Source organism: Biomphalaria glabrata, chromosome 4 (genome assembly GCF_947242115.1).
Source record: "Biomphalaria glabrata chromosome 4, xgBioGlab47.1, whole genome shotgun sequence".
NCBI classification, from domain to species: Eukaryota; Metazoa; Mollusca; class Gastropoda; family Planorbidae; genus Biomphalaria; species Biomphalaria glabrata.
Window position 1 is genome coordinate 18,234,082 of NC_074714.1, and position 27,550 is coordinate 18,261,631.

At 32.6% G+C, this 27,550-nt stretch overlaps 1 protein-coding gene across 1 annotated transcript; it reads right to left on the minus strand.

Moving 5' to 3' along the window:
- Positions 1-2,679: 2,679 nt before the first annotated feature.
- Positions 2,680-27,379, minus strand: LOC106070303 (glutamine--tRNA ligase-like). Its single transcript, XM_056026605.1, has 23 exons — positions 27,224-27,379; positions 24,133-24,289; positions 22,911-23,020; positions 22,714-22,789; positions 22,529-22,593; positions 20,942-21,001; positions 20,331-20,403; positions 19,105-19,176; positions 18,605-18,690; positions 17,675-17,761; positions 15,833-15,932; positions 14,828-15,015; positions 14,133-14,263; positions 13,386-13,478; positions 13,102-13,239; positions 10,119-10,206; positions 9,843-9,928; positions 8,939-9,101; positions 8,428-8,520; positions 8,111-8,238; positions 5,636-5,702; positions 5,035-5,160; positions 2,680-3,692 (listed from the first exon to the last, which is right to left on the minus strand). The coding sequence occupies exons 1-23, from the start codon at positions 27,332-27,334 to the stop codon at positions 3,639-3,641; spliced, it is 2,352 nt and encodes a 783-aa protein (XP_055882580.1). The 5' UTR covers positions 27,335-27,379; the 3' UTR covers positions 2,680-3,638.
- Between the last annotated feature and the right edge of the window lie 171 nt (positions 27,380-27,550).

Here is a 27,550-nt window from a genome sequence, read left to right on the forward strand (position 1 = left end):
TAATTTTGTCTGCGAACACAGTTGCAAGCAGGATCACCGAGTCAGCGACAAATGTTCAACAGCAACTGATTGCCGTTGCAAAAGACTTTGTAGCATATTCCATTGCACTGGACGAGTCTACTGGTGTAACAGACACCGCATACTGTGCCGTATTCATTCTTGGGGTCGACGAAAACTTGAACATTGTTGAAGAGCAATTGGATTTACTAGCAATGAAAGGAACGACGACTGGACGCGACGGGTTTCAAGAACTGGAAGCTTGTATTGACAGGTGTGGGCTACCGTGGGAAAAACTTGTTTCAGTGGCTACGGAGGTGCACCAGCAATGTGTTCAGAAAAGGTTGGTGTTGTTGGATTAACGGTATCAGCTCAGCTTGGCGGGACCTTTTGCAGCCATACACTGCATTCTGCACCAACAAGTGAAGAACGTGATGGATGTTGTCATGAAGACGGTGAACTTCATACGTGCACGAGGTCTCAACCACAGACAGTTTGTGTCATTTCTAGCTGATTTAGAAACGGAATACGGAGAGTTGCTTTATCATACTGTTGTAACCACGCTCCCACGCTACACTAATGGTGCGCATCTGAGCACTACTGAACACGACTAGTGAAAGACATATTGAGACAGGAAGAATGACTGTTGTGAGCCGGCTAAAAGTCATGGGAGTTTGAACAGTCTGGTGCTGAGTGCTGTCCTGTGTGATACTAGGAAACTGTGTGGGAGACCTGGAGCGACACTGGGAAGTGTGTCGGTGGTCTGTTCTGTGTTCTGGTATGAAGTAGGACTCTTAGAACTTAGACATATTACTCCCTGTGACTTTATAGCAGAAGTCCAAGTCTAACTAGTAACTAGTACTATTTGTTGATGCTTATCTAGTTATACTAAATAAATACATCATTTACTCTTGTCAACCTGTCTTTCGTTGAGTGCCTGCCTTAGAGAGTTACAACAATACTGAAGTCAGATGGTTGAGTCGTGGAAAAGTGCTACAGAGATTTTTTTAACTGAGACGGGAAATAGCATTGTTCATGGCAATGAAAGACGGAGACATACCTCAGCTCAGTGACCCAATGTTTTGTCGGATTTTGCTTTTCTTACTGACATCACGCAACATCTCAATGCACTCAATTCACAACTACAGGGCACAAAGCAGCTGATTATCGTGATGTTTGACCGCATCAAATCATTCAGATGCAAGCTGACTTTGTGGGCCACTCAGCTGGCAGATGGAAACCTGGCTCATTTCTCTTTTCTACAGAGCATTACGGTTGAACCACAGCGCCAGACTATTGGAAGATTTTGAACACCGCTTTCAGCAATCCACTGCTCTCGAACCACAGTTTTTCCTTGTTGCCACTCCGTTCGTAGTTGAAGTGAAAAACGTTCCAGAGGAAGTCCAGATGAAACTACTGGACCTGCAGTGTGACACTGTTCTGAAGCAAAAATACGCTGATGTTGGTGTTCCAGATTTCTACCAGTTTCTTCCCAGAGAGAAATTTCCAAACTTATTCTGCGCAGCTGCTAGAATTCTAGCGATGTTTGGGAGTACGTACGTTTGCGAACAGTCTTTTCCAGAATGATAAAAAAAAAACAGCATTACGATCAAGACTGACTGATAAGCATCTGAAAGCAACCTTGCGGCTTGCCACTACACGCGACTTCAGGCCTAATGTCGATGGTCTGGTCTCTGCCAAACGCTCTCAGCTGAGTGGAAAGAAACATAAGTGACGAGCCATCTGCAGTAGGCCTAGAAATGATAGTTGTTGTTTTTGGGGAACTACAGTTTCAGCTTTTTAATAAGTGACAGAGACAACGTCAACTTATTTTAGTAAACTATACTGCCTGTGCATGTAATAAACTGAACTAAATGTAATTAATAATTATAAAAACTTTATTTTAGCATTTAACTGCAGTGACAGTAGTGTTCGTAAAATTTAATGAAAAAACATTCTCTTTTTGTCGTGCGGCCCGCTGAATGGTTGTTACTTTCCACTGTGGCCCACATGCTGAAATGAGTTTGAGACCCCTGCTCTAAACCCTCTATTTTGATAATCACTTTACTGGCACAGAGGTTAGTGTATTGGCCTTAGGAGGCTTGAGCCCTTAAGGTCGAATTCAAGTTGTACTTTTTTTTTTTATAAATTGCATTTAAAATGCGATCACAGTAACATTCACCCAGATACCATCATACAGACTTCTTAGTCCCTCCCCCCCCTTCCAAATCCCTCACTCATCTGGTCCAGCAAGTGATAGGATCATAGCGTATTGAGACAACTAAGAGCAAGAAATCACAGTAAACAAAAACATTTGATAAAAAATGTTCCTGATCACACAGATTTATTACTGTTAGTCTAGCTCTATTACAAATTTAATGACATGACTGATCCCAAATTAATTGATTCAATTAGACTTAATATAAGCTTCGATTTTAAAAACAGTATTTTTTACAAATGTTTTTCTTGTTTTTACTGTCTTCACTGCTTAATTTAATTTCCAATATTTCTTATTACTTACGTTACAATACATTTTTTAAATTTCTTTACTTATTTTGGTTTCTAACTACTTTTTTTTTGTTTCTAGCTCATTTGTTATAACTTTTTTTTTTGCAGGAAATATTTTATTCTTTCATGTCTATAAAATGCACAATCCCAAACAGCAAATAAAAAACACTTAGGTCAACAAGTTTATACATTTATTGTCAATCACAGCAGTTGTCACATGTCAGACAAACACAATGTTTTTATTAGACAGGTAAACATAAACACAGGTACATTGTTTCATAAGTGCACCCATCATTAAACTGCATAACATAACACTCAGATCTTTCCCTGGTATTTTATTGATATCAATTATTTTAACATTTCAGTTACTCTCAAACATGACATGTGCATTGGATTCACTGAATGAATGGATTTAATTAACAAATTAAGCACATTGTATACTATTTGTATGGTTCTACATTATGTAAGTTTTTGGAATGCAGTAACATTCAAGTATTAATAAATGACCAGTGAACTACTAAAAAAATAAATTTTGGCATTCAAATGATTTTATTCTTTGAAATATAAATAAATATGTAATTAAATAAAAGAATGAAAATAGATAGTTCAATATTTTGTTAATTTTTTAAAAAACAAAATAGTTCTAATAGTGCTAGATTTAATTCTTAATGGCTATATAACACACCTGAAGCTAATGAGTCCATAAAAACAAAAAGTCAATGCAGCACAAACTTAGAAAGTAAAACAAACAAAAACTAGAGCAATTTTCCTTTTACATTCCTATGTACTGATCAATACAACTCCATTTAGCCAAATAATGTTTACAATATTAAATTTGGCTGTTAATAAACAGGGAAATAACAGTTATAAAATTACAATGCAATAATTTAAAAATAAATAAATGGAACAGGAAATGCTAATACATTTCTTCATATATTCTCATCTTATTTTTAAAAGAAAGTAACTCAATTGGATTATAAATCCAGTGATCTGCCCTTCCCAAACTGCACTGTTGGAGTGCTTGGTTTACTAATAAATTATTATTATAGTTAAAACAACAACACATCAAGCAATTAATTTGTGATACAAACGTTTTCTAAACATAAATTTTGCAATTAAGTCATGGGAAGTAACTAAGCATTTTTGCCAGAATTTTCCTTCAGAGTGACTGTTCTGTTGAACACCAACTGCAAAGAAAGAATGAAAAGTAATCTAAAAAAGTAAACAAATATATACTTTTAATATAGAATATAAAAAAATGTTGTTTGTAATTTACTATTAATAAATTAAAAATATAAAATAATATGCATTGCACAATATTTTATGATTAAGATGTTTTATAATGACAAATGTACAATCTAACAGTGTGGTGTATCATAGATCTGATCATGTGCTGGGTAGTATAAGAAATATAAAGTTAATTATTAATTCAATTGTAATTTAGACTGTCACATATACTGGAAAATTACTATTAAATTCAAGATAACTTGGATGCTAAAAAGAAAACTCAAGACTGAAATATCAAGTTCTGGTCAAAGTTCATAAACATTCCAAATTTGTTTCCATTTCATATTGTTATAATGCTATCAACATTTGTGGTAGAAAAGTGATTAATCAAAGTGAAAGTAAATTTCCTCAAGGTTATTAGAACAGGTAATGTCCATCAGTTTGTAGCCAATGGTCTATGTGGGTATTATGTTGCCATCTCAATGTTTGTCTAAACGTCAGTTCAGATATACTATTCTCAAAAATCCAGTTTCAAACTTAAATTTTTTAAAGTCATCAATTCATTGCTTAGCCATTGTGCCATTGGTCATTCATGTGTGTGTGTGTGTGGGGGGGGGGGGGGGATTTGCAATATAATTGATAATAATAAGGGAATATCTCAATGATCTCCCCACCCCTCCCCCCTTTTCTTTTGGTCAATGAACCTGAGCCTATTCTTCCCTAAGATACAGTTACAGTAAAGTAAAACTTAAATAAAAAACAAAAAAACAGCACTGCACAATTGATTTGGTAGTAACCATTCAATACAAACCCTCAGAAGTTATATTCCACCAGTTTGAAAAATACAGGGTTTTAAGAAAAGTAAAAATGTTGAAGTTTTCTTTAAGACCCAATAGTTTGTTGAAGTCAAGTTTTCTTTAAGACCCAATAGTTTGTTGAAGTTAAGTTTTCTTTAAGACCCAATAAGAGAATATGTTATTGCAAAAAATTATAAATTCTGACCAAACAAAACAAAAATCAAACATCCTTGTGGATGGAAGCAGAACTTGTAATTAAAATCTTTGCCCAGGTAAGTATGCTTAAAGTATTTACTCATTTCTATGGCCTCCTTCAGTCGCAAAGTGACTATGGTTCATCTCATGGAAATGAGGTGAATGCCTGGGCATTAGCTGTGGTCAGAATGATATCACCCACACATCAGTTCCCCCCTCACCACGCAGCAGATGTATCCAAAGGAACAAACTCATTTCTACACATACCATAATGTCACACACCATTACTGAAAGAAAAAAAATATCCAACCTTGCCCTTTGTTGAGTCAGGGTCAACAGAAAAGTAGCCAGATCTCTCAAACTGGAACTTATCATAGACTTTAGCTCCAACTACAGACTTGTCCACCATTGCATCAGTGATCACCTCCAGAGAATTCTGAAAATATTTATTATAAAAATAGGAAATATATTATTTTGTCAGCTTAAAATTCTAAATAAAAGCATACTTTTTCATCACATTATAAAAAAGCACATATGCATAATTTTTGTTAAACATACATTCCCAACAGGGAAAGAAATGAAAGTGATATTTCTATCATGACGACAGAGCTAATAATGTAGACCCTATCCCCTAACCCTATCTTCCAGAAAACAAAATAGGTATAGAAAAAAGAGAGAAGAAGAATCTGAGAAGTCAGTTGGTAAGTAGTATTTAGATAACACCTTTTTTTGTCACTGTATTGAATTTAAAACATTGAATAATTGAATTAACAGAAATGACTGTGCATGTTAATTTTAAGAATGGATTTCAACTAAAGTTTGTAAATATATATGTATCACTTGTGTTCTTTTGATTTATTTAGGTATTATTCAATTAGATCCGAGTATGAATTTACATAACATCAACTTACAGGGTTTACATCTGAAAGAAATCCTCCAGGTACTTGAGTTGTGTCTTCAGGGAACTTGTGGTTAAATCTAAAAAAAAATAGTTGGCTTGTATTAAAATGCATCCTAGGATACAAATTTTCCAGGTTTTTTTAAAAAATCAACTAATGCCTTAGATTCCTAAGTAAAAGCTATTTTAAAGAAATCTGCGTACAAACAAAAAAATTTTTTAAATGTTTATTCAACAAAACTTGTAATCTCATACTTAAGAATATCCTAATTCTAGTGATTGGAACTAAACTAACTTTTAAAAGTTAAACTAAAACAAGTTTCCAACTAAAATAAAGTAGTTAAACTAAAAGTTTATCATGAGTTTCAAAATATAGTTAAACTAAACTAAAGAAAATTAATTAAACTTTTCATAACTTTTTTTTTTGGGAGGAGGGCAGTTGAACTAGACCTATATAGATATAATCATCCAACTGTATGCCTACAGTTCGATCTTATTCTTTTAACATTGTAGAAATATTTATTCATAATAAAATCAGTAATAAGGTATATGTTTCTTACATAAATGTTAATGCACAATACAATTTTTAAAAAGATGTCTAAATAAATATGTGTGCTTGTATTTTTTGACTTGAATTAAAAACTTTAGAAAAGAATGGTACACTTTTTAAAAAATTATATTAACTTATTATATAACAGAAAATCTTACTTATACCAGTAAAGTTTAAAATCTCATTAAATAACATGAATTTAGAATTTAAAATTTAGATCTAGTAACCAAAGAAATAGAAATGAAATCTTTGGAGTTCTAAGAAACATATGACCTGTATAACTATTTTATAGTGTAAAATACATGCTTGACTAACCATGCCGATGTGCTATTTTCTTGTCTGACCACTAAAAATACAACTAACACTATTGCATAACCGTTAAACGCACAAGAGAAAAAAAAAAGGGTGGTCTTAACATTATGGACTGCACACTCAGTAGGCCTACACTATATAGGACTACACATCTATTCAGGTTGTTGAAATCAGTCGACACACCATCTATTTACTTTTTAGGCAGGGAGGGTGTGTAACTATTTTAGCGTAAAGATATATCAACGAACATGCTTGATTAGCCATGCCAGTTTGTTATTTTCTTGTCTGACCACTCCACATTAAGCAAACACTATCGCATAACGCGTAATGAAAAAAATGCAGGGTAGTCTTGTAGTATCATCGACTACACACGTACAGTTCACTAAGCCTACATGTGTATGTCTAGCTGACCAAGTTGTTAAAATCAGTTGGACACAGTCTATTTAATTTATGGTCAGAGAGGATGTGGATTAATATTTTTTTTTCTAGAGTTGGTTATCCTAATGCTTTTAGATCTATATAGGCCTAGCTGTTGATTTAGACTTAGATCTCAATAATAAAACTTAAGACTATAAAAAGGGTGTTCTTGAAGTTCCTGCAGTTAAAAAATTATTGTTTGTCGCAAATGAATTGAGGAAAACCACTATACATTGACCTTACTCACTAATCAGATTCCCACTATAAACAGAAATTAAACACCTCCACATAGCTCACAAAAAAATTCGGAACAACCCCATTCATAATATTCCATAGAAGCTTTTGGCAAAAAGTGTTTAACATTTTATAGTACTGCTACTTTCAGTTGCAAATAATTACTCCCACAACTTCTACCAGCATCTTACTTTACCTCTTCAAATGCAGACTGACTAAATAGTTGTTAACTGCATCATTTTTTTTTTGATAATCAAAGTTATTAATATCACATGACCAGAAAACAGGGATGTGTGTTTCAACCCTGACCACATGTTGAAAAGTTGTACAAATTTTAATTAAACTTTTTAGTTAGTTACTAAAAAAAATTAAGTAAACTATGAATTTTAACTAAACTTTTTTTTTATACTTAAACAATGGCCTTAATTATTTTTTTTAGTTGTACAAATTTTAATTAAACTTTTTAGTTAGTTACTAAAAAAAATTAATTAAACTATGAATTTTAACTAAACTTTTTTTTTCTACTTAAACAATGGCCTTAATTATTTTTTTTTTAGTTAAACTAAAAGTTTCTAACTTTTTAGTTAACTTTTGTCCATCACTACCTAATTCTAATTTGACTAAACATTATCAAATAAAAAATATAGCAAAATTATTTTTATAACATTTTAAAAATAGCAATTACAATGAAAAAATTGTTTGGATAAACATTCAACTTTTTCATAAATATGACAGTAATAAAAAGCTGGTAAAAGAATGTTCCTTAATTAAATTTATGTCTAATAATTAAACCAATAACATTTTTAATTGTTTATTTATAATAATAAAAAAATTGTTTTTTAAAATAATATAGAGAGATTTGGTGACTGGAGAAAATAGAAAGCGAGGACTTGAGGTGATTCCCAAATGTGCTTGCTCCATGTATACGGAATCACATTTCAGAAAGGAGAGTAACAAAAACTTGAATCTACTCACAATCTGTCATAGATCCTGACTTCACAAGTGACAGGCTGAGACACCCAGTGAATGAAAGCTTTTGGTTTGCTTGTCTCTGATGCATTTTTACAGCTCACAACAACTTCCACAGGCTGGCCAAGAGAATCCTGGAGGAGATGACAGGACTCAGAAATACAATAATCCAAACCTTAACATGGTTTAAGCTATAAAAGAAAATATAAATTGGCAAAGGGAAAACCTATTTTAAAAATATTTCTGTCACTGGCTTTCATCTTCCTCAATTTTCTAAAAAAATAAACACACATAAGGTTAGATAATGAGAAAGTTGTCATTACCTTTGTGACCTTTTCCACAGATATAACCAAACCTGTATACCGAAGTCCAACTGGTTGGTCTTTGGTCAGGCGGTAAAAGTTTGCATCAGCAATCTGAGAAATGATAGAAGAAATATTTCTTTGAAATTTATTTTAAAAATTAACAACTTGATTTAAAACAGAATGTATTGATGACCCTTGAAATGATACTAACGAAGTAAAATTTTGAAAAATTCTTAAAAGAAATCTGTAGAATGAAAAAATAAATTAATTGTGCAATAAGGTAAAACCAAGTTGAGTAGATAGAAGCTTATATAATCAACATACTAAGTAAATAAAAAAACACAGGACGCTTCTGTCCCATTATTTTGCCAATAGCTAGAAATAATCTTTTTTAACTTTCAAGGACCATAGCTACAATTATAAATTTTAAACTATCACTATAAACTATTTAATATGATTTTTTCTCCACTAAAAATAGACCCACAGAACAATGTCAGAAAGGGATATTTTTTAAACCTGAAGCAGTTACCTCTTTAAAATCTTCTCCTTCAATGTAGAGAACATTACTAAATTCTACAGTATGTGAACCCTTAGATTCAATTCCAGGGAAATCAGGCACAGAAATTTCTTTTGGAAAGTCAGAAAGAAGATTTGATATAACTATTTTCAGTGGGCGAAGTACAGCCATTACTCTGAAAAATAGATAGAATTAGAAAATATATATGAAAATAATGCCATTTAGAAGAAACATGCAAAAATAGAAGTTGGAAATAGGTGAAATATTTAAGAATGCCCAAGCAAAAACTAATTTCTACATTAACATTTCTTATTCAATTTTGAGAAAAATAGAATCAATATACATTAAATAGATAGATAAACCTTCTCCGTAAGTTTAACATTTAAATAAGGTTTACAAATAGTCATTTTCATTTAACATTTAGATCAGGTTTACAAATAGTCATTGTCTGCCACAATTGACTTAACTGCAGATCTGTAATTTCAAAAATATTATTATGCATCTAGTAATTTTTGTTAACTACATAGGCCAGAACTGAAAAGAAATTCCAAGTTTTAACAATTACATAAAAATCTAAATTCTACATCTGCTCAAATTATAAAACGATAAAATGTAAGCCTGTCCAGTCCAGACTAAATAAAATATTAAAAAATAATTACTTTTTTTAACAAATCAAGTTGTATAATAGTCAACACCCCATGTTAAATTGCAGCACAACAAATTATCCTCATATTATAAACTCATTTTAGGGCATAATTTGGCTACAGGAGATACTAAACAGATAAACTTTAATTCACCAGCATATCGAAAGAAATGCTTCATCTATAGTCCTACCTGACGGACAAAGTGCTCACTAATTGTAATTAATTTTTGAATTTTTTTTACTAGTGCATTATCATGAAAGAATGGCACTCACCTTTTGGCCGTGACATTCAACACATCTCTCACACAAGCTTCTAACATAGATGGATCTATACAAGTCTGAGCCATCGTCACACCCACCTGATGTAAAGTGATAGAGTAACATAGAAATGATATTCAGAAATAGAAAACTTTAACTAGACCAATTCATTAGATAATTTAAACCATCAAAACAAATGGTTTCATTAGACTGTTGTTCTTTTGACTCATTCTATTCACAAATAAACTGTCATCACAAGTAAAAGAATAAAGAAATGATTAAAAAAAAGACCTTGGCACAGAAGTAATTGATGGCTTCTGGTGGAAAACCTCTCCTGCGTAGAGCTGTCAAAGTGAACAGACGAGGATCATCCCAGTCTCTGAAATACATTAAAGTGAAAGGGTTTCATTGCACTGCTTTGTCTATAGTACTTTCCCTCTCAACCCCTTCCAACTAATAAAGGCGGAAAAAAAACGTTAGAACTTTTCTAAAAGATAACACAAATAGTTAAATTTGTAACAAAACAATATTTAAAAAATACTTTTTAAAAAAATTCAATACCTTCTGTATACAACTTATAGAGTGATTATTTTGCACCTAATAATTAATGAATGTTAAATTTAAAAAAAAAAAAGATTTTTAGGTCATCAATAGTATGTATCTGCCAGGGCCAGCCTTAAGCCACTGCAACCTATGCGGCCGCAGTGGGCCCCGCACTTTCATAGGCCCAGCGCAAATGCTAGGTGTGATTTTTTAAATTAAACCATTATCACTTATACAGGGTTTCCGTGGCCTCCAGATTTCTAGGACCTGCTGAAAACTTCCTAAAATTGCAAAATATATGAAAAGTCCTGGAAAGCTCCTGAAATTATAAAAATCTTCTGAAAACTAATAAAAATCTCCACCCCCCCCAAAAAAACTGACAAAATTGTCATTTAGGGGTGCCAATTCCACGGGCAATAAAAAAAAAAAGGCATTGTCAGCTTTCCTTTAATAAAAATTTATTGCAAAGACAAATGCATTTTCTAATACAAAATCTTAATTTTGGCATTATGCTTTTCCCAACCCAGACTTACTTAGACTTACTTAGACTTAGGTCCTCCCGCGCCGTTCGGCGCATTGGGCGGCAAGCTGTCTCCATAATGATCTGTCACTGGCAATGTCTGAAGCCTCTTCCCATCTGGTGTCCACTGTTCTGAGGTCCTCCATGAAGGTGTGTCGCCAGGTAATACGAGGACGTCCCTGTTTGCGCTTTCCTCGTTTTGGCTTCCATGTTATCGCAACTCTTGGTGTGCGTAATTCATTTTGACGTAGAACATGTCCCGCAAACCTCATGCGACGCTCAGTCACAACCTCACTAAGTGTTCGACTCCCAGTTCGGCAAAGGATTTCCTTGTTTGAGATCCGGTCTGTGTATCTGACTCTTAAAATCCGTCTCAGCCATCTCTGTTGAGCCACATTTAGTCTTTTCTCAATTTTGACAGATGACTTCCACGTCTCACATGCATATGTAGCAGTTGGAATGACGATTGTGTTGAGAAGGTGTATTTTTGTCTCGAGTCCAATGGCTTGGCTAGTCCAAATAGGCTGCAGCCTTTGGAAAATGCTCCCTGCCTTTCCTATTCGGCACGCTACATCATGGTAAGCGTCTCCATCATTTGTTATGATGCTGCCAAGGTACGTGAACTTGTCCAGCTCTTCAAGCTTTGACTCGCCAAGTCTGACGGGGACACCCTTTGCCTTATATCCCACTCGCATAATTTTAGTCTTATCCAAGTTTATGCGGAGGCCAATTTTGGGTGCCTCTCTGTCTAGGCTCTCCGTCATTTCTTGAATGCATTTATTTGTAGCCCCGAGTAGTGCAACATCATCAGCAAAGTCCAAGTCCGTCAATCGGAGTTGTTCATGCCATGGAATACCAAAGGCAGTCTGGTTCATTGCTCTCCTCATTATGTAGTCGATGGCTAGGAGGAAAAGGAAGGGAGATAAGATGCACCCCTGTCTCACACCTGTCTCGATTGTAAAAAACTCTGTTGTTCCCTCTTCTGTTTTAATGCAGCAACTAGACTGACTGTAAAGGTGTCGTAGGATCTGGACGAATTTTTCTGGTATACCGTATTCTCTAACTATTTTCCATAGTGATTCTCGGTGGACACTATCAAACGCTTTTTTGAAGTCCACGAAACTGATCGTTAGCCGTTGTTGGTACTCAAAACTTTGTTCTATGATATTTCGTAAAACGAAAATCTGCTCTGTACATGATCTGCCTCTTCGGAAACCTGCTTGTTCTTCTCTGAGCCTTTCATCTACAGACTGTTGAAGCCGTCTCAACAAAACAGTGCTGAAAACTTTGCCTGGGACAGAGAGGAGAGTAATGCCCCTCCAGTTGTTACAGTCTGCCAAGTTGCCCTTTTTTGGAAGCTTTACAATCACTCCCTTTTGCCAGTCCTCTGGGACTTTTGAAGTTCGCCAACAGAGATTTAAGAGATCAGTCATTCTGTTAACAATGCACTGTCCCCCATATTTTAGCATTTCTGCTGATATCATGTCTAGTCCTGGTGCTTTGTTATTATTTAGCACTGCAATGGCCATGGTAACCTCCTCAGCAGTTATTGGGTCTGTCTTGACCTTGAGATCATTGTCTGGAGAGGGGTCCTTGAATATGTAAGTTATGTCTGGCGACAGTTGGTTAAGGGTCTCTTTAAAGTGCTCTACCCATCTTGCATCCTGTTCTTCTTTCGTTAACAAAGTTTTGCCTTGCTTGTCTTTTATTGGTGCCCCATGTCCACTCTTTGCTCCAGTGAGATCTCGGACAATACGATGGAGGGTTTTTGTGTCATTTCTGCTTGCAGCTGCTTGTGCCTCTTGTCCTTTCTGCTCAATCCAGTCCCGTTTATCTTGCCGACAGCTTCTCTTTACTTTCAGATCTGCTTCCCTATAGGCTTCTTCCGCTAGGCTGCGATCCTGTGTTTCATTTTTCTGATCTCGTCTACGTTTGGCCTCTTTCCTCTCATCTATCAATTTCCATGTTCTGTCTTGTATCCACCGTTCCTTGTATGAACCTCGCCTCCTTCCGATAACCCAGACTAGGCCCCGTGCAATCCGTTTTGCATAGGGCCCCGCGCAATACGTTTCGCATAGGGCCCAGCGATAGTTAGGACCGGCCCTGGTACCTGCAATCTGATACTTAAGTAAAAAAATGTAATGAGTTGATATGATAAAAAAAAAGAGCTTATTCTAAAACTTAGAAAAAAAAAAGATGTTAATGTCTCACCTGACTATTGCCTGAGTGATTAGTTTGGCAATTTTCCTTTTGGACACAACAGTGTAGCTGAGATTCAGCCTTCCATATTCCCACTGTACAGGACAGTACATGTCTAGCACATTGCACAGCCAATAGTATGAAGAGCGTCTGTGATTGGATGTCAATGCAGATTGAAATAAAACAAACCAGTAAATAGTACTGAAGTTTTTTTCTTTCTCTACATTTTCAGATAATCAATTAAGTTAAACATGTCCTTAACTTCTAAACCATGGCTAGAAATCAAAGTGCCTCACCTGGACTGAAACTCTTTAGTACAGAGTGAGTGACTAATGTTTTCAATAGAGTCACACAAACAGTGAGTAAAGTCATAAGTAGGATAGATGCACCTGAGAAGGAAAGGCACAGGCAAGAAATGATCACTCAAACAAACAAAAAATGATTCAATAAAAAAATAGCAAACATTTCTTAACATGCTCCAATGTTTAAGTTGATACAAGTCAACATATCCTTTTGGATTGGAACAGTCAGTCAAATGTTGCAAGTTAGAATACAAAATTCAAAAACAACAATTATAATAAAGGGTTAAAACATTTGAAAGTGTAATTTAATACAAAATTTGTAGACTAATATTTTTTTTCATTTAGAGACAATAGTATAGGGTTACAATTATAAACTGTCAAAAAGAAAAACTTCACTATCATGATTATTAGTTAGGGCCAAACAAATTTTTTTTCAATTTAGTTGAAAAAAAAAATATAAAAAGATCTGAATTCCTCTAGCTTCTAGAAAGTGACACTCGAATTTAAACTTTTAAAATATAAGTGACCAATTTTATCAATTGCCAGCACAATTTAAGACTTCTGTTTAGCTTGTTTTGTGGAGGAGTGTCACTGAGTAATTCATTGTAGTGTTCTCTGTTACATTTTGAAATACTTTTCTTCATCTTTTTAAATCTGTAATAGACATTAAAGCATATCCTCTCTTTTAGCAAATATATTTTTACCAGGTTCCTCTATTTCTTATAGTAACTCTATTCTTACCAGGTGTTTCCTGTTCTGTGATGAGGAGTGAATTTGATGCGGTAGGCAACGGGATCTTTCTTGCCCTCTTCTAGAGTGGTCTTCATTCGAAGAGTAGCTTCCCCTTCTCCTATTTTACCCTTTTTCATGTCCTGTTATTGATAGCACAAACAAACAAACAAAAAAAATAAAAAATTATGCACCTATAAACAGCATTATTGAGGTGGCTCAAAGACCAGTTGAAAATCAATTGAAAAATGTGATAATACATTTAGATTATTTATTAAATTTTTAAACAATGTTGTTTTTTAAAAAGAAATAGTTATTGGAAAATATAACAACATTTTGTTGACTATTCTCTGAGGCATAACTTGGAAAATATAACAAAATTTTGTTGACTATTCTCTGAGGCATAACTTGGAAAATATAACAAAATTTTGTTGACTTTTCTCTGAGGCATAACTTTATCACCCATTCCCCAACTCTCTACAATCCATATTAAAATTACACAAATGAATGCAAGAACCAATGAAGTAAATTTATGATTCTGTTTGAATGAAAGTAAATTCTCTATATTGTAAGAGCTTCAGTATTGGTCAAGTCATTGCCTTATTGACAACAGTTTATAAAAAAAATATCCCTATTTCAACAAGCCAATAGAAGGATGTTACAATGACTTTTGTAGATACAGGAAGAGAGGTAAAATCAAAGTATACCTCAAAGAGCTGCAGAGATTCTTGGATAGGTCTATCTCTCCATGGAGAGTCTGGAGGGTTGAAACCTTTCAACGCATCTGCTGGCATGTGGCAGACATAAGCATGACCTCGTTTGATCAGTTCTACTGCACAGTTGTAGAGTTTATCAAAATTATCAGAGGCATAGGTTACTTTGTATGGGGTGTAGCCTGAAATAGAACAACCAATTACTTTCAAATCAAGTAAAAATGAATAGTTTTACTCAATTTTATATTTTGGCAGAAGTTTTCTTAAAAATGAGATGAAAGAACATCTGTAAATAATTTTTTTTTTACACATTTGAAGGTAATTTCTAACAAGCATTTATGATAACTTTTGTGCAGCTTTCTACTTTACAAAAAAAAAAAAAATAAACATTCAAAAACCAGTTTAGCAAACTTCCAATGTTCTGTAGACTCTTTAGGCTATCATTAACACAGAAACTAAAATGTTCATTATGTAGGATGAAGTAAATTTGTTCCGTCAATGTGTTGGTCACATAACCCTAAACATATTTTTATTTCCCTCAAAACTTTATACAGAACAAAAAAAAAACCTACTTGGAAATTACTACAATTCCAGAACACAAGAAAGGGTAGAGAATATACTGCCTCTACCCTGAGGGTGACAGTAACATTCTATCATACACTCTTTGGTTCATTATTAAAAAGCTGAAATATTCAAATTACGGCCCATGGGTCAAGTCCAGGCAGTGACTTGGTGCTCTTCCCATGTTATAATGTGAGTGCTAAGAGTTTCAAATAAAACCTGTTTCTATTTCATTTATTTTTGTAATGATGCAGCCCATGACATGATTGTCTGTAATGTTTATGTCCAAAAGACTGAATAAAGTTGGGCTTCACTTAAATGTTTTGTTTAATATATGGATACACAAAGAAAGAAATGTTCTTTTTAATTTAATCAGTAAGTGTATGATGTAGGATGAGATGGATTAAACTTGAACCTAGCCTGCAAGTGTTCACATACCTAGCCACTCGACCATGTCCTTGATAGCCAAGAAAAACTTCTCCTCTTCTTTCTCTGGGTTGGTGTCATCATAACGAAGGTAACAGAAGCCTCCAGTTTTCTAGGTTTTTAAAGAAATAGTGCATTAACACTTGTCAAGTGCAGCCCTTATAACTTGATGGACATATAAAATTCATAAACGTAAATGTGTCAAGCCAGACCACGGAGGTTTACTACCCATCAATCATGCCAATTTAAGTGGCTGGGTTGAGGGGAAGGGGGTAGGGGGGAAGCATGCATTACAAGAAACTAAGAAAATATAAACAATTCATTATACCAAGTATTTCAAAAAAAGGAGACAAATAGTTAGAATGGGTGTAGCCCTATGCGTCATTAGGTAGAAAATAATGCCAGGAATCACTAGTGCTCGATTTTTAATATTTACCATGTCTATGTTTCAAAGGGAAAACATGGTATCTTGAAGAAAACAAAAAAAAAAAAACAACAACACAGGAGCAAAAGATAGAATAACATTGTTTTATTTTTGCTTCACTAACTGAACATGATATGGGAATTCTTTGATTACTTTTGAAACTAATCTTTAAATAATAAAATTACATGGCTTTACTGCAAGTGATTTAACATAGCAAATACCAGTTATTCTTAAATAAAAAATCTAGAAATCTTTTATACAAAATTAAATGGATCAAAATACTGTATCAGACCTGCCTACCAAAAAAAGTCCAAATGCGTAACGCTGATGGTCAAAATGCGTATTTTGGCACCAGAATGCGTAACACTTACGCGAACCACTATTTTGTCATATATATATTATATATAATATTAGATCTAGATGTCATGATTAGATCTACAATCTAAATCAATACGACAATAGAGATGATATCTAGACTAGATTTGGATCTATGTCTATATTCTATATATATAATGAATATAATCTACTCTAGATCTGGGCTCAAGAGTGTTACCGATGCCGTGGATCCGCTACAAACGTAGGTCTACTCCAAACTTTCATAAGCCTACCTTCATCCTTGATCTATTCTATACTATGACTAAGAATTTAATCTAGTCTAGATCTAGACTAGATGGTAGTAGATGTTATCGATCTAGATCTAGTCAATCTAAATCATACTGCAACTAAATTGGATCTAGATTGTAGAGTAATGTAGAGACTCATGACATAACGTAATCATCAATCGTAATGTCTAGCTAGATCTATTCCTGTATAACAAGTTATCTAGATTCTAGATCTAGAATCCAGATCTAGATCTAGACTAGATATCTACAATGTCACTCAATGTGTTTTGAATCGATAGCACATCGATATTTTTTTCTATACAAATGAATACGGGAATCAGGGATTCAACATAATTAACTTCTACTAATGAACTTACAAAAAAAAAGTCACGTTGGTGTTTCAGCTAACTGACGGTACCAACCTTTTACCAACCCGCCACTCCCTCACTCTCGCGTTCTTCATTTCTAGACTAAATCTAATTGCTTTTAAGAACCAATCAACGTATAGATCTGGACACAATGTGTTCCCCCACCTTTTCTGTTCCCCCCCCCCCCCGGCCAACAAAACAAAATGGCTTAGCGTGACCTCCGTGACCGCTCGTAAGCTAGTCAAGAGAGGGGGGAAAAAATGATACGAAAAGCGTAACGCGACGGGTTCAATGTGTATTTGAGTACTGACGGTCATTTTTGGGAGATTTTGCGTAACGAATACGCATTTTGCGTAACGGTAGGCAGGTCTGCTGTATATAATATAGTAACTTAAAACATCAATAATGAAGAAATAAGCAAACAGTTTCTATTAGTATTTGACAATTTCTAATAACTTACCTTGGCATATCCAAAGTTGAAATTAATTGCTTTGGCATGGCCAATATGAAGAATTCCATTTGGCTCAGGTGGGAATCTGGTAAACACCTACAAATAAACAGGGAGACATATTTAATAAGTGTATAGCTTTAAGACACAGACATGCATGAGCAATTAATATATAGACTAATCAAGACATTTTGTATAACGAAAGTCTATTTGACATTGTTTGATTAAATCAAGTTTTTATTGTATTTTAACACAAGTATAAGGTGAGCAACATAACCAGACAACTGACAACTTTGTTTAATATAACAAAGAGCCCTGTGCTAGAGATTAAGCAATGGAATATATCAGTGTCTTAATTTTAATCAGCTTTAGCTTTTTTTATCAGTCAAATAGCAGTCAATCACTCCAATACAAAATGATAATTACAACACAAATTTAATTTAACTGTTAATAATAATAATGATGCTCCAAGCATTGATTTAAACTGGCATAAGTGTGTGGATCAACGCTGGCATCAGCAGTGCTTTAAAGTTTATTTTTCTATTTGTGTTTATTTGTTGAAAAGTTTATCTTGAATAGTAAACAATTTTTTTTATATTGAATCATAAAATTTTACCTAGATCTTAAGTCTAAAAAAAAAATCCTGGAGACTTTTACACATCTGTTAAGTTGTAATTATAAATTCTCATAATAAACCTAAAACCAATACAAAACAATTTTTTTTTGTTTTATAAGCATTCATTTGAGTTATATAAAAAAGGCATGCATTCTCCTTTAATTCTATCATTTTCTAAACACAAACAAAAAAATTATAGTTTAATGGAAGCATGGGAGCGCACTCCAAAAGGGCAAAAAAGTTAACTCAGTCCAAATGTGGAAAATAATTCTCACAAGAGGCTATTTGAAAGACATTTCTGTTCAATAAGGGGAGAGAGGACTCACTTTTCCTCCTGTTTCCTGAAGGTGTTTCTTGAGTAGTTCCATAGTGTTTGGCGTGATGACATAGCCATCTGTTTTATAGTTTTCACCTAAACAATAAAGCAATGCACATTTGGTCATGATCTTTCAAAATAATAACTTCTTATCAGCCACAATAAATAAATGGTTTTAAAAAGCCTTCTAATAAACAAACCTGAAGCTGCTAAAAAAAACTAAATAAAAGTAAAGCTGCTTAAGGTCAAAAGGTATATGACATGATCTGGACAATGCAGCAAACAATATCAATGACATAGTGCTTACAGCTATTTTTGCCTTCAGCGACAATGGGTTTACCCAATTAAAGTGCAATATCCAATATAGTTGACTAAACTAAGGGATATCCTACTATCCAGGCCTTAACAAGGCAGCGAAGCCCTTAAGCAGTGGGCACAGTACCATACTTAAAACAAATAGCATAAATATTTATGAAGTGCATCTTCCCAGTAGTTTTCGAAATATCCTACCTGGCTTGTGAAACTTAAGAGCCTCTCCCATGACTTCTGCAAACCCTTTCAGGCGACCGTCGGCTGATAAAACTGATGTAGGAAAAAAAAATGACTTTTAAAAACAAAAGTATAAAAACTAATTTTTTTTTTAAAGTCAGTTGTGTTAACCAAAAAAAAGTCTTAGGCTTTGAGTATACTATATGGACTATGACTTCAAATGCTTATACATTGTCATCTAACTTATCTCTTCAGTAAACTGTTTGTTTCTTAACTTCAACCAGCACCAGCATGCATAACTTTTTATAACATTTAAATATAATTGCAATGCTGTAACAGCCATGTAACACTAAGCAGACTTATCTTCATATAGCAGCAATGACAGTAAGTTGCATCAATGAACAGATAACAGAGAAAAATTTGGTCCAGTTAATTTGTGTGTGTGTGTGAATGTATGTTACTCAGTGTGTTTGGAGTCATTTTTTTTTTTACATAAGAATACATTTTAGTATCAAATGTTCATTATTAAAAAGTAGTTGTTCTACCAGCAGAAAATAAATTGTATGATAGCCATTTGAGATTCATCCAATTAGTATGTTAAAAGTCCTTAAAAGTTTCACTAAAATGTTTATCAAATAATACATTTTTTAATAATATAAAATAATATAAATTTTATTAATTTAAAAATATAATCTGTTTTTTTTTCTCTTTTTTTTTTAATTCCATGACAATTTTTGTGAAAATATTGATATTTATATGTTAGGATCAAAAAAGCAAATTAGAGTGGAAGCAGGACTAGTGGCTAGACCGAAAAAAAAAAGTCCAGGACACATGGACACATGATAAAATGTGCTTCCTCTCTACAATAAAAAAAACACATTGGTTACTTAAGATTAAGTGAGAGTCTGTTCTTTTGTTGATAAAATTGCATCAACAGAGATTATTTTTCTACAAAGTTGGTAGATGTATGGTCTCTAACAAATGGTCAAATCACTGCCGTTTATGGGATGAATTTGTGTATTTTAAAAAAGGTAAGTATGACCACCTGTCACAAGATTTTGTGTATCCTTAGTTATCTTGTAATTCAGGAATTTTTCTACAACCAAAGAAAAGTATTTGTCAAGAAGTAGAAGATGTAATAGAACTTAGTTACTGGACTAGAAGATAAATAATACATTTAAACGTACGTACATTTGCTATTCTAGCAATGAATATCTCATAACCAATATTAGAAAACTGACACTTACTACTTTCTTCTACTATTTTGTTGTCACCATTGACCACTGGTTCTTTTGGCTGACTGGGTTTAGTATTTGGAACCTTAAAACCAACAAAATGTTGAGTAAAAAAATAGTGTCAGAAACTGAGTTACATAACCCAAATGAGACGAGGTTAAAGATCTCATAATTTCATATGAATGATGCTATTAAAGAAATTTAAAAATATTATGTTTTATAATAGCTGGATGGATAATAAAAAAAAAATAAATAAATAATGACTAATATAAATTGTAAAAATAACTGAATTTTGCAATTATTGTACTTCAAAGTAAAAAGTTAAGAGTATTCAAAGTTATCTTTAAAAGATTAAACAAAAAGGACAATCTAGATCTCAATGTTGCTTTAATTATATACTAAACATTGTTGTCATTATTCTTGAACTGCTTACATTTGTATTTCCAAAATAAAATTTTATACAGCCAGAATCTGTATATGTAGGTTCATTAGTTTGCTGAGATTTCATTAATAACATTTCTCTCTACATGTTCATACACTATGTACTGACAAATATGTTTAGGAAAATATAAGCAAAATGAATCCAAGCTGCAACAACTATTTTAATATATATAAATATATACCTTGCTTTTAGGAGCCTTCTCTAAGTCTGCATCTGTTTTTGGTCCCAGTAAATCCAAAATCTAAATGAGATTTTTAAAAAGATGTTTTATTCACTTTAAAAAAATATAGATTTACATTAACAGTTTTCCACTAATGTAAGTTAATTATTACAAACTTCAATTGTTACTAAAATTTTTAGCTAGAGATCATCATCATCAAACTCCATTAGAGTGAGGGCTTGAGAGGCTCAAATCCTCTCTTGCAAAAGCCCTGGACAGAAACCCTGCTGTCTTGCGTAGTGCATAAATGTCGTCATACAGGTCGAGAATTTTGGGTTTCCCAGACCTGTCGAGATGGAGATCAGCAAGTCTGGGTCAGTCATGCAGAATATGAGGCACGGTTTCCTCTTCTTCCCCGCAGCGGGGGAACCGTGAATCAAAATTTGGCCATAGCCACGAGAAATATGAGCCAACAGGACAGTGGCCTGTCCTGCACTGTGCTATATATAATATCTCTTAGCTAGAGATAAGAAAATGCTCTTTGTGTTGTAATCATTAGCAGACAATCATTGGAAAGTGTCTGAAATTAAATAGTGTTAACGATGACCACACAACCTTTGTTAGTCACAGACAATGTTTTTTGTTGTTTCTAAATAAAATATGCTAGCTTTGATTTTTTAATGAGTATTTTTTATTCAAAATTACTTAACACTTTGTTTTAGAAATGGCAAAAAACCATTAAGGCTTAGAACACCAAACAATTGAAGAATACAGGACATATCATAATCACTTGATGGATATTGTGTACAAAAAGCTTGCAAAACAGAAAGAGCACTTTGGAGAATGCTGGCTGTCAGTGCCACATATGTCAGTTCTTTTATATATGTTTTTTTTTTGTTAGTTTTTTTTTTACTAATGTAATTTGTTGTCTAAATGATTCTAATTGAGTTTTCAAGTGACCAGTGCATTATTTTCCTTATGTTGGACAGTATCTCTGTAAGCTTTTGCAGGAAGACATGTTACTCGTTTAAGCATTGGATGGTATTCAGGATGCCAACTATTTGTGTTTTAAAACCCTTTTCAGTTTTTGGAAACTCTGTACCACATATCCCAGTGTTTGCTAAAAAGTTTGAGATGATTGTGTGATTGAATCTATAAAGATCTCTCAATGTTTGCTCAAGTACATCTCTGTGACTTTGTTAATAATCATTATGACTAAATGACAGAGCGAAGCATGTTCTTTTGGTATGTCATCAGAGAATTCTGACCATGTCCTTCAAAGTTGCATACTTTATTATGAGGCCCAAGCAAGGTATTAGTCCTATAACAACGCTATAGAAGAAAAACTGCATGGAGAGCTGCCTGATCAAGAAACCCATGCGCAGTTCATATCAGATAAGGTACTAGTTATCTGAGCCCTCAAATACAATGAGAACACAGATGAAAATAGTATGATACTTTTTACAGTATTTTCTTTAACTCCTTTCTCCTTTTAATCAAACTTATAAATGTGAAATACATAGGCAAACCCCTAATTTTTTTTTTTGCTTACCCCATTCCAAAAAAAATACAGATTTTATTTAAAAACAACAACACCAACAAACTTACCTGCATATCTAATTCATTCTTTACAGCTTTCCCATCAGCCCATTTGATTTTAGTTTTAATCTCACCTGTCAATATTGAGAAGGTTGATGAAATGTAAGGATTTGATAATGTGTACATTAAGTTCTCGGAAACAACATGAAAACTAACAAAGTCTAATCATTAACAATGCCATGTCTACACTTTACCGAGCAAAGGGCCTGTGTTGTAATGGTATCTTTTCTCTTTGAGGGCCTCTTTGTATTTTTTGACTACCTCTTCAACCTAAATTGATGAAATGTGGACAAATATTTTAATAGCCTTTAGAATTTCAAATATAGAATTTATTCTCCCTTGATCAATCTGTACTATGAAGCCAACATAAAAAAACAGTATACAAACTTACAGCAGACTCGATCTCCTCAGGGGTTACAACCACACCCACCCCACAGGCCTCCTCAAAAGATTTCACAACGACCTCAGACTCTGGGTGGTGGAGCAAATATTGTAAGGCGGCTGAAAGAGAAATGTTGGTGTAAAAAAAAAATTAAAATAAAAGTAATTTAAATAGCACTAAATCCTAAGTGATGACCTGCTAACTATCAAAAAAAAGAAAAACACAAGCTAAAAATCTAAGGCCGTATTACAAGGTCTTCGGGGCTCGCAAAAACCTTCCTTCAGGGAACAGTACCAGGAATAAGAAGAATAAGCAGACAGAGAACGGGATGGGAAGACAACATAAAAGAATGGACGGGCCTGCCATTGAAAGAAGTTCTAACTAAGGCAAAAGACAGAGAGAAATGAGAAAGACGGTCGCCAAATCTTGCACGGTGCTCCAACAGACTAAAGGATAGGTAAAGGTAAAAAAAAAAAAATCCTAAGTAGCTTGTGTAGAAACATTTACTACTTCTCCTATACTGCTTCAAGTTTTAAAAAACTTCATACAGCTATATTTAGATGATTTTTAAAGCATGTAAACAACAACACTTTGCCATTATTCTAACAGACAAATGAAAGGATGTGTGATTTAGCAAAACTAATCTGAATCTTCAAAGGCCATCAAACCAGAATTTGTGCTCAGGCTATACCAATTAATGGTCAAGCATTTATAACAATCTACAATACTACCTAAGACTGTATAATTAGGAATTTAGATACTAGTATTTCACTGAATTTCAGGGTATTTTTTTATTATTCATTATCACTTACTATTCATCAATTAATTTTAATGAGCATTTAATTACTAACAAACAGATTAAAACCTTTACTAATTTACATAAGGTAAGATATTTCAGAGAAAAATCATAATAAAAAAAGAAGTAAAGAAAAAGTTTCTTTTTTTTCTTTATAAGTAGACTCTTTTGAAATTATATTGTTAATTCTCTTCTCCAAAAAAATTATTTCTGCTATATAAAAAAAATTACATTTGAAGTAAAAATAAAATAAGATTTAAAAATTTCTGCATTAGAATAAATAAAGATGAATATAACTATCCAAATAAAAAGTTATACTGTTGTTGTTTTTATAATGTCTGAACAATTTCTTTAATTAAAAAAAAAGCCACAATAATAATTAAAAATGTTATTTTATATAGAAAATAAAAAAAAAAAGAGATAAATATTTTGTACCAGATAGCTGTTCTTCCGAAGAAATTTTCCTAGTGGCAATGTATTGAACCACAAAGTTCTGGTGCTGCTTAATCTGGGCCTTGAGTTTTGTGGCAATACTGTATAAGAGCTTGCCAACATCTTTATTTTTAGAACTTCCATTCACATACTGTTCAGCCTAAAAGAAAATACTTCATATTTTATACACTTTGGGACACTGGTGTGGAATAAAACATAAACATTGGATCAATAGTATTTTAAACTAATTTTAATAATGTTGCAAATGGCTGACCCTATAAAAAGATAAAAAGGTATAACAAAGAAAGACAACAATCTGTGAAAAAATGCTGGACAAAAATTTGAAAAAGACAAACTACTTTAAGAAATATTGAGTTTTCTTGATAGTTCATTTAAGTTTTTTGCCCACTAAGCATTAAATGTTTAAAACTCATTAAATAAGTTGTTGTATGCACTAAGAACATTCTGAAGCATTTTATCACAAGAAATTTAAATATTTACTTAAAATGTATAACCTGTGGAAAATTAAGATGACAAAATATTTTTTTTGTGTAAGTTATTTTAAACTTTAAGCAATGCCATACGCACTTTAACCAATTTTTAAAACTATCTTCATCTTCTTTTTTTTTTACATAATTGCATTTCGAAATGCTTAATACATACATTTTAGCAAATCACAGTAAACATTCTTGTAGGTTTTGTTGAAGCATAGGATCTTATTTTTCAGTACATGCACTAATTTTTATTGAAAAAAATATTTACATTAAAAAAAAAATAACAGTTCCAGCTCTATTAGCTAACCAGGATTGAATTTTCCTTCATTCCTTTCAAAACCAAGATTACAAAGATAGTTTGTATTTCACACAAGTCCATCCATGATTCATCTGTTTGGTTACCATAGCAGGTATATGATACATACTATCGACAGTCACAATCTTTTCTTCCTCCATAAAAAATAGACATGTTCACGGAAAAAGTGTTGCTGCCAGGTTTTATTGTTTGATCTCCTGATGTTGTCATTGTTAATATTCATATGTATTCAATGAACCGATTGCTATGAAAAAATGGTTCAGAGTGAGCCTATTTAATGGCTGACCTATAGGGAGTTTGTCAATGGATAATCTCTCATGGCTTATGTAAGAAATCCTTCAATAATCAAGTGTCTAAAAGGATTCAGATATCATAACATGGTGCAATTTAGCAATAAATAATACCAAACAATACAATTATTTCTTGTTTTAAAATATTTTTAAGCACTTAACATTCAAAATGCATTCTTTCTTTTTAAAACATGAATAAATGTAGGAGCACCTCATATAACAGAAACATTTAGTAACATTAATATTTTTCATAAAATTACCTTAAGAAATAAAATAACACACATTGGATATAAATTCAAATAACCTGGAATATTTGTAAACAATTCAATGTATAAATCAACTTACTGAACAAACTTATCAATTTTCTTCCCCAAGAGCTGCAAAAATGCTTTTAAAAAAATTGCACATTTGATGCTATAAATACTGACACCTTCTTAACTTAAAAAAATGCATGCTTCAGTGTCTTCCTGTCTTCACTTATAATGGCCTAACTAATGTTAAATAGCATTTTAGCTTTATGTTCCTGTTTGATTTGTACAAATTTCTTTGAATAAACCTTAATGCTTTGTTTGATTTTGAAAACAAATTCATCAATATGGGAATTCCATTAAAACTTTTCATTTATTATTACACCTAGATAATTTGAATTTTTAGTCTGTGTAACGGTATTTTGTATGTTTTAGTTTATTTGTTACTTTTAATAACTGGCATTTTTCTGGGTGGAAAGACATGCTCCAATTTGATTCTAGTTTCAGTAATTCTTGTAATTCTTTTTTTTTTTCAGTGTTGTTTATTACAGTTCTATGTTATTATGCAACTGTATGAAAATAATCTGACTTTTGTTCCTGAAATAGATCTATAATGCTATTTGGTGGGTTATTTATCATATCATTTTTTAATGTAAATTAGAAAGAGAAGTGGGGCTAAGACTGTTCCTTCCTTAACTTGCCTTAATAAGGTACATCTGAGCTTGCTATTATTGGTGTTGATTTGGACTAGATTTTACTAGATATAGAGTCTAGATTGACTAGATCTATCTAGATAACTTCTATAATAAGTCACTTTAAGTTATTAGTACTTATTCTGATTTCTGATAAAAAGTTCGAAATGGTCAAAATTATGCTATTTTATAGATCTTGTATCAATTTGGTCCAAGATTTATTATTACACTAATTACAGTATTGAGTATACAGTTTGTTCTCTCCCTATCACTATTTTACTAACTAGATCTAGTGCTGTGCTGAGGAGGCTATCAGTAAATGGCATTTCAAATGCTGTTAAAGTCAGTTCATGACAGTTAGTGTACATGTGTAGGTAGGCTAGCCTTAGTCTTAGCCAGGCTTAGAGACCACCTTAGACTAGAGGCTTAGTCAAAGGCCAAAGGCTTAGTCTAGAATTCTGAATCCTGACTAGAATAAATCAAACTTTAGAGTCTCTCTCTCTCTCTCTCTCTATTTATATGTTATATCGATCTATATTCTATATAAATATATATATATATATATATAAATATTCAATTATATATATATATATATATATATATAAATATTCAATTATATATATATATATATATATATAAATATTCAATTATATATATACATATATATATTAATTATATATATATATATATAATAACATTATATATATTAATAATATATAATTAAAATATATATAATATGTTATTATTTATATTATTTATATTATATATATATATATATATATATATATATATATATATATATATATGTCTATATAGATCTAAATTAAAACACAGACAGTATCTAGATCTATATAACTAAAGTAAACTTTCTTAAGATTTCATCATTACCCCAAAAAAAAAAACATGATCGAATCTCTAAAAATAATATAGATCTAGATCTATTGATCTATAAAATAAAAATCTAACATTCAAACATAAACATCTGCTTTTGTTTCTTTCAGCCTTGTCATTAACAATGTTTTAAAATAATAAGTAAACTTCATAACAAACTTACAGTTTTAATAGCTTGTTCTAGATTTTTTGAGACTAATTCATTTTTAATTGTTTCTTTTGCTTTCTGTTCAGTCAAACCAGTGCTTACAAACAACTCCACGAGATCTGCCATGTTGACACTATGACCCGGAACAAATGATAGCTGAAATCTTTTGTACATAAAGTAATAAAGAGACTGCACGGCTAAGAATTATTTATATATTTAGCTCAGTGATACAAATAAAAATGGAATCATTCACTTATGACGTCCTAATAAAAAAATGTACTAGCGGTGGTAGTTGGAAAAGTATAGGCAACCTTTATAATTTATAGTGTATAAAATTAATTT